Source organism: Scomber japonicus, chromosome 20 (assembly GCF_027409825.1).
Source record: "Scomber japonicus isolate fScoJap1 chromosome 20, fScoJap1.pri, whole genome shotgun sequence".
Lineage (NCBI taxonomy): Eukaryota > Metazoa > Chordata > Actinopteri > Scombriformes > Scombridae > Scomber > Scomber japonicus.
The window spans coordinates 27,356,231-27,365,104 of record NC_070597.1 but is presented as its reverse complement, the minus strand read 5'-3'; the positions used below and the strand labels follow the sequence as shown (position 1 = coordinate 27,365,104).

At 42.5% G+C, this 8,874-nt stretch overlaps 1 protein-coding gene across 1 annotated transcript; it reads right to left on the bottom strand.

Moving 5' to 3' along the window:
* Positions 1 to 687: 687 nt before the first annotated feature.
* Positions 688 to 4,706, bottom strand: LOC128381194 (uncharacterized protein K02A2.6-like). Its single transcript, XM_053341141.1, is given in 2 exon segments — positions 688 to 1,088; positions 1,091 to 4,706. Coding segments are annotated over 2 exon segments (4,017 nt in total).
* Between the last annotated feature and the right edge of the window lie 4,168 nt (positions 4,707 to 8,874).

Genomic DNA, 8,874 nt, shown 5'->3' with positions numbered 1-8,874 from the left:
CTGCAACTTTGTTCAATCACACAGTGCTGAATTCCTCCTAACTCCGTAATTGTTTTTGGAAACTCCCACAAATCAGAAAGGCCTTACTTAATCTTGCAGCTCACAGAGACCTCCCTTGGTAAAATTATAATGGGAAGATGAACTTGGCAAAATTATAAATGGCAATGTGATATCGTCGGATATCAATTAATAGAAGTGCAACATATACTTCGTTGAGCTGACTTTATTTGCAGGACCCATCACGGGATAGTACATGACCAACGTGTTAGTAGCGTCTTCTCTTGCATACACACAGACTGCCTAATCAGGAGATACTCTAGCCAGGTGCGCCCCCTATAGGTATTCAACTGCAACTGAACAATAGTCACTCTACAACATCCCTCCCCTCTTAAATTCAAACTACACCACAGTTTGTATGTAATCCAACACCACATAACTATAATAAATCACTGTATGCCTAAGCACAGCAACAAACATTCTCTTATGACTTTTCTTCTAATCCTGTAAGAGAATAAAATACAGCATGTCCCAACAATATGCATGTATAAATCAGATAACAAATATATCCTGTTTTTTGTTTTTTTTTAATCTTCTCAGCCCAAAATATGACAATTGTGTGTTTAACATTACTACTGTAATCAACTTAAAGAAAACACAATCTTGTCTCTGCATCTTAAACATGCCTTTTCACTTAACAACAAAGTCTTTGAAATGAGCTGGTGGTCTCTTGTGTCTTTGAGATCTGAACAGCTCCTTAGTGGGCGAACCACCAGGTGTACTGTCCTCCTTGTTTTGCTTCACAGTAAGGGAAGCTTTGTCATCCACTGGTGTAGTGTTTGTGTCCTCTGGTCCTATGTTGGTTACTGTTGGAGGTACCACATGCTCCTCAGGTGTCATATCCGGTATCAGAATAGGCAGATCTTGCTCCTGTCTGCTGAACAGTTGATCCACGTGTCTCCTGACAACTTTACCATTTCCCAGCAGCACTGTATAAGACACTGGTCCCGTGATCTCCTGTATCAGTCCTGGTATCCATTTAGGTCCACATCCATAGTTTTTTGTATAGATAGAGTCTCCTGTTGCAAAGTTGCGTGTTTGTCATGGTGGGTTTTTTGGCTTGCTTGTTTTGACTCCACCTTTTTTTTTAAGTCAGGATGTATGAGATCCAATGTACACCTCAACTTCCGACTCATCATCATCTCAGCAGGTGAAAGTCCAGTAGTTGACTGTGGAGTGATGCGATAGCTAAACAGAGCCCTATTTAACCTTGTCTCCAGTGTATCACCGCTGCTCTTTTTCATGAGTTCTTTAAAAGTCTGTACAGCCCTTTCTGCTAAGCCGTTAGATGAAGGGTGGTACGGTGCTGATGTGACATGTGTGATTCCATTCCGTGTCATGAACTCTTTGGTTTGTTCACTGACAAAACACTGTGCATTGTCAGACACAATCATTTCTGGAATACCATGTGTGCTGAAACTGTTTCTCAAGCAATTTAGTGTGTTTGCTGATGTAGCTGATGCTACTGGATACACATCTAACCACTTTGAGTGCGCATCCACAATGACTAAGAACATTTTATCCATAAAGGGACCTGCATAATCTATGTGGAGCCTCCTCCACGGCTTCTCAGGCCACTCCCAGGGGTGGAGTGGTGCACAAGCAGGTGCCTTTCTGTGTTCTTGGCATGTGGAGCATAACTTTACCTTATTCTCTATGTCATTGTCCATGTGTGGCCACCACATGTAACTTCGTGCCAGGCCTTTCATGCGGCTCATTCCCGGGTGTGACTGGTGTAACTGTTCCAACATAGGAGCTCGTCCCCTCTCCGGTATCACTATGCGGGCTCCCCACAACACACAGCCATCTTGTACACTCAGCTCATGTTGTCTTTGTCGATAATGTACAAAGTCTCTGTCCTGATTCTTTGGCCATCCTCTCAGTACATACTCACGTACTCGTGAGAGTATAGGATCCTTATCTGTCCATTTTTTTAGTTGCTCTGAAGTCATCAGTGGTGGATGCTCCTGATCCAACATTAACACATGTTCCTCTGGTGCTGGAACACTTGGTGTATCAGGTAGTGGGAGACGGCTAAGAGCGTCAGCGTTACCATTATTTTTACCTGCTCTATACATGATAACATACTCATATGCTCTTAACAGCACAGCCCATCTCATTATCCTCTGGGATGCCATCTGTGGCACCGCTTTCATCTCATGGAATAAGCCTAGCAAGGGCTTGTGATCTGTATAAATCACAAATTTCCTTCCATATAGATACTTGTGAAAGTACTGTACTCCAAAAATGACAGCTAGTCCCTCTTTATCGAGCTGGGAGTAATTCTTTTCTGCCGCTGAAAGTGTGCGTGATGCAAACCCTATAGGTTTCTCTGCTCCATCTGACATGCGGTGAGCCAGCACTGCTCCAACTCCATATGGAGAAGCGTCACAGCACAGTATCAGTTCTTTTTGTTCATCATAGTGCACTAACACACTGCTCGATTGCAAAAGCTCTTTTGACTGCTTGAAAGCTTTATTTTGCTCGAGTCCCCAAGACCACAGTTCATCCTTCCTCAACAGTTTGTGCATAGGTGCCAGTAATGTTGACAGATTTGGCAGGAATTTATTGTAGAAGTTCAACAGTCCCAAATAAGCTTTTAGCTCCGTTACTGATGTAGGAGTGGGAGCTTCCTGAACTGCTTTCACTTTTGCTGGCAATGGATGCAACCCTGTCTTGTCCACTCGATGTCCTAAGAATGTCACTTCTTTCTCCATAAACTCACACTTGCTCCTTTTTAAGCGAAGTCCTGCATCCTCCAGTCGCTGTAGTACTTGATCCAGTGTTTGCAGGTGATCTTTACTATCTTTTCCTGTCAGAATGATGTCGTCCAAATACACTGCCACATTTGCCAATCCCTGCAGCACACCCTCCATAGTACGCTGAAAGATGGCTGGACTGGAGCTCACCCCAAAAGGTAACCTTGTATATGTGAACAGTCCCTTATGTGTGTTCACTGTGACATATTTTCGTGATTCCTCATCCAGTACTATTTGCTGATATGCATGGCTCATGTCTAACTTGGTATATGTCTCTCCTCCAGTTAAACAGGCTATCATGTCCTCCATTCTTGGAATGGGGTACTGCTCAATAGGTGACACTTTGTTTACGGTGAGTTTATAGTCACCACAAATTCTCGCTCTGGCATCTGGTTTTAAGACTGGTACAATGGGTGCAGCCCATTCTGAGAACTTCACTGGCTCTATGATTTTCTCATGTAAGAGCCTCTCTATCTCTTGCTCGACTTTCTTTTTCATTGCAAAAGGTACTGACCTTGGCTTGTAGAAACAGGGTGTGGCATCACTAGCTACATGTATTTTTGCAGTGAAGCCTTTTAACATCCCTAGCTCTGCTTTGAACACTGCTTCATGCCTTGAAAGTACTTCCTGTAGATTGTTTTCTCTGTCCTCTATCTTGTGTACAGGTTGCCAGTCCACTTTGAGAGCTTTAAGCCAACCTCGTCCCAGTAGACTTGTCCCTGAACCTTTGACAACCACCACTGCTAACATTTTAGCAATGCCTTCGTGTTCAACTTTGACCTTTGTCGCTCCTAATACGGGCACTTTATGGCCACCGTATGTTCTCAGTTTTATCCTGCACTTGGCTAGTCTAGGTTTGTCACCCTCACTGAATAGTTTGTATAATGCTCCCTTCGACATAATGGTGTACCCACAGCCAGTATCTACCTCATAGGTTACATTTTTCCCGTTTACTTGTAATACTTTTTTTATGGGCTCTTCTCTGGGGATGATTATCTCTTCATTTATGTTGTACATGGTCAATGCCCTATCCTTAATGTGATATATAGTGGAAACATCCTCACTATCACTATCACTTCCTTCCTCTTGCATGAAATTAGCCCTTTTTCCTTGCCTGCCTTTATCCCCTTTAAAGTGCTTAGCCTTTTCCTTTCCCCCTATTGTCATCCTGCAGGCCCTCTTTATGTGTCCCACTTTACCACAACCGTGGCACTTTTCATTGGCAAACCTGCAGTCCTTAGCCAGATGGTTGTCACCTCCACATCTGTAGCACTTCTTCATGTCCTGCTGACGTTTTGAACGCGTGTCATTCACTTTGTTGACAGAGCCCGCCGCACGGCTCCATTTGCCCTGCTCCTTCATGCCATGTAAATCCACAATGTCTCTGTTTGCCGCCTCCATGGCCTGCGCAAACTTGAGGGCTTTCTCAAAAGTCAAACCATCCTCCGACAGCAGCCTCCGCTGAATCCTGTCGTCATTTATGCCGCACACAAGACGGTCTCTCAGCATCACCGTCAAAGATTCCCCATAGTTACAGTCCTGCGCTAGCTTCCTTAGCTCTGCCACATAGTCACCCACAGTCTCGTCAGACTTTCTGTTTCGTGTATTAAACTTCCATCGTTGCATAATTTCACTAGGTTTAGGGTGAAAATGATTTCTCAACAGCCTTACCAGGTCACTGTAAGACTTATCTCCGGGTTTGTCGGGGCTGAGCAGGTTTCTCATCAGTGCATATGTCTGCGCGCCTACTCCACTCAGCAGCACAGCTCGTTTCTTTTCTGCATTGTCGATGTCATTTGCCACGAAGAAATGGTCCAGAATCTCACAGTACTCTTCCCAAGTCTGTGACTTGCAATCAAAAGGTGACACCGACCCCACCGTGGCAGCCATGTTTTTTTCTTACAGAGAGCGCCCAGCTTTCTTCACGCCGTCGGCACAACGTCTGTAGTTCACGGTCGGACTGTTAGCACTAGCCTAGCTTCAGGTCACTTGCTAACTCAGCCAGCACCGCGCCCATAGTCTTAACTCGCCGTTTCACTTCAGGCTTTTATCCTCGTCGCCATATATGATATCGTCGGATATCAATTAATAGAAGTGCAACATATACTTCGTTGAGCTGACTTTATTTGCAGGACCCATCACGGGATAGTACATGACCAACGTGTTAGTAGCGTCTTCTCTTGCATACACACAGACTGCCTAATCAGGAGATACTCTAGCCAGGTGCGCCCCCTATAGGTATTCAACTGCAACTGAACAATAGTCACTCTACAACAGGCAACAACCAGGAAGTTGCACTGGCTTGGAGGAATGACAGTCCATCCTGCTCCTGACTCAATCTGGTACAATTTAAGGTTGTCCATCGTGTCTATCTTACTAACTCCAAACTCTCTCTCTATATTCCAGTGTCACAGATAGGTGTAATAGATATCACATGTCACTAGGGATGGGTACTGATACTCTAAACCATAATGGCAGATTTCAGTGCTTAATTTCAGTGCCACTAAATCTTTAAAGTTCATGTAAAGTAAGAATAAATATGTGTTCTGAGTTTGACATACCACAGAAAGTGGTAAGTGTGTTGTTAACCACCCTGCCAAATTTGAATGATTAAAGAAATCGCCATAAATATGAAATTAGGCTTCAAAGTTGTGTAAAACTCATAGACTGTATAGAAGAAATGGACGTAACATCCATGACATCACCCATTGGTTTGTGGACTGCTGCTCGGAAGCCAATAGTTTCGAATATAGGCAGCGCCATCTCGAAAATTTCAGGTGTATGGCGGGAAAAAAAGAACACGGACTCTACTTATATGGGCATGAGGCGACGGCATGGGCAGAACCAAATGCCAAATTTCTCTGCTACCAAACACTGTGGGAGTGGGCCCGCCGAGTTCGCTGAAACTCCGCCCCCTACCCGAAACATGCTCACCTGCTTGCTTGGCAGCTAACTCGACGGCTAACTCAGCTAACTGTAGACTGTATTGGAAGTAGTGTTACATGTAGTAACAATAACTGGCCACTAGGCAGGTTAACCACTGAGAAGAGCGACCTCTCGATCTTATATAATAGGAGAGGGACCAAGGGTATGCCACTATGTCACGGAGTGTTTTTGCAGGCTCAGAAAATCAGGAAAAATGAGCGAGTGAGAAACAGTTTAAGGCTCTATCTCCACAATTCACTACTGCATAGTTATCAGCCTTTTCACATGTTTTCTGTAACCATTTTCCAACATGTATAATATGTTTAGAAGTAAATCAATGAATTGACAGATTTTAATTACCGCCCCCTTAGCGCTACTGCACGCGACGTCAGTTCTTCACCTGCATGGATGGAAGTCAGACATCCCAACTCTCCTGCATATTGATAGCGGCTTTCTGACCCCCACAAATGAGATACAATCTCCCGGAATCTGCAGAGAGGGAGCAAGAGTCTATGCTAGAGAGTGTCTGCACATGTGTGTGTTTGTGTGACTATCAATGCAGCACGTGTGAGAGCAAAGCGCCCTGATAGCTTTGCGTTGCTGCTTATTAGACCATTACACCGCGTTCCAAATTATTATGCAAATGATATTTTTCTCAGATTTTCCTAAATAGTCAATGAGAATGAGAGTCAGTCTAATTTTCAAGTCATCAACCGTTAGAGTATAATTCAAATTTTATAGAACAAACGTCCCAATGATAACAGTATTTTTTTCAAAAATAAAAAACTCAAAATGCACTGTTCCAAATTATTATGCACAACACAGTTTCAAAACATTTTATAGGTTGTAAAGAACTGAAAATGGTCATTTGTTGAATTTGCAGCATTAGGAGGTCATAATTACTGAAATCAAAATCTATTTCAATAAAAAAGCATCTTAACAGGCCAAGTTACATGTTAACATAGGACCCCTTCTGTGATATCACCTTCACAATTCTTGCATCCATTGAACTTGTGAGTTTCTGGACAGTTTCTGCTTGAAACATCGGATCAAGAGAGCAGCTGCTAAAATGCCATCATGAAGCAGCAAACAGGTATTCGAAGCTGCTGATGCCTCTGGAGTCCCACGAACCTCAAGGTGTAGGATCCTCCAGAGGCTTGCAGTTGTGCAAAAACCTACTATTCGGCCACCCTTAACCAATGCTCACAAGCAGAAACTGTTGCAGTGGGCCCAGAAATACATGAAGACTAATTTTCAAACAGTCTTGTTTACTGATGAGTGCCGTGCAACCCTGGAAGGTCCAGATGGATGGAGTAGTGGATGGTTGGTGAATGGCCACCATCTCCCAACAAGGCTACAACGTCAACAAGGAGGTGGGGTTTTATTTTACAAAAACAAACTAAAGATACGGAGGGAAGGATTATTTGTGTTGAAGCTGTGGTCGAAGGGGTACCTCTTGTATTATGCAACATATATGCACCTAATAAGGGGGATCCCAATTTTTTCCACGAGGTGAATAAAATATTAGGAGACACCGAGGGTGAAATTGTTTTAGCTGGGGATTTTAATGAAGTTATGGACCCAGTACTAGATAAGAGTTCATTTAAACCTCCTCTCATGACTAAGGAAAGGGAGGCCTTGCATATGTTGAGTAGGGATGTGGGACTAATAGATATATGGAGGCTGACAAACCCAGATGTGAAGGATTTTACTTTTTTCTCCCATTGTCATAAAACTTATTCTAGAATAGATCTTTTTCTAGTAAGTACATCTCTAACAGACAATGTGGCTGACTGTAATATCAAGACAATCTCCCTTACAGATCATGCACCAGTTGAGCTATTTATTAAGGCCAATCAAAAAACTGAAAGGAGAGGTAGATGGAGACTAAACACTGGATTATTGTCAGATTCAACTTTCAGAAAGACAATAGAAGAGGACTTAAAAAACTTTTTTGAGATTAACATTGGTAGCACTGAAGAAATAACTACTGTATGGGAAGCCTCGAAGGCATTTATCAGAGGAAAATTCATTGCACAAGCTACAAAAAATAAAAGAGAGAATCTTACCAGGATTAAAGATTTAGAAAAGGAAATAAAAGACAAGGAATTAGATTTATCAAAACGCTTTTCAGATGGGAAATTTCAAAAACTTTGTAAGCTTAAATATTCTCTGCATGAAATTTATAATAAAAAAGCAGAATATGCACTTTTTAGAATGAAAACAAATTATTATGAAGGTGGGGAGAAGATGGGTAAATTATTAGCTAGACAGTTAAAACAAAGACTCTCTGCTAATACCATACCGGTTATAAAACAGGGGGATACACAGTATTTTGCTGCTAAAGATATAAACGAAATATTCCAACGTTATTATGAGAAGTTATACACATCCTCTGTATCTCCTGATGCCTCACAAGAAGATATAGAACAGTTTCTTCTGAATATAGATGTGCCCAAGCTCTCACCTCAGGAGGCAGCCAGCTTGGAATTATCCATAACCGAGGCTGAAATAAGGAAGGCAATTTTTTCTATGAAAAATGGGAAATCTCCGGGTTATGACGGACTCCCGGGGGAATATTATAAAGCCTTTGCTGATATTGTTGTCCCAGTACTAGAGAAGGTGTATCAGGAGGTATTTGATAAAGGCTGTGTAGCCCCAACCTTTAACGAAGCAGTGATCTCACTAATTCCTAAAGCAGATAGAGATGTGACAGATCCCTCCAACTTCAGGCCTATAAGTCTCCTTAATCTTGATTGTAAGATTCTCACAAAAATTTTAGCGACACGTTTACAATCCGTTTTACCAAGTATCATCCACCCTAGTCAGGTAGGATTCATGAAAAATAGGACATCAACTGACAATGTTAGACTCCTATTACACCTAATGTGGCTAAGTCAATCCCAACATGTCCCTATAGCCGCCATTTCTTTGGATGCAGAGAAGGCCTTTGATAGGGTGGAGTGGCAGTTTCTGTTCTCCACCCTATCTCGCTTCGGCTTCCACCCTAATTTCATGAAATGGATAAAAATGTTGTATAAAGAACCTAAAGCGGCAGTGATGACAAACGGATTAATCTCCCCCTTCTTTAATTTGACCCGAGGAACTAGACAGGGATGCTCATTGAGTCCAT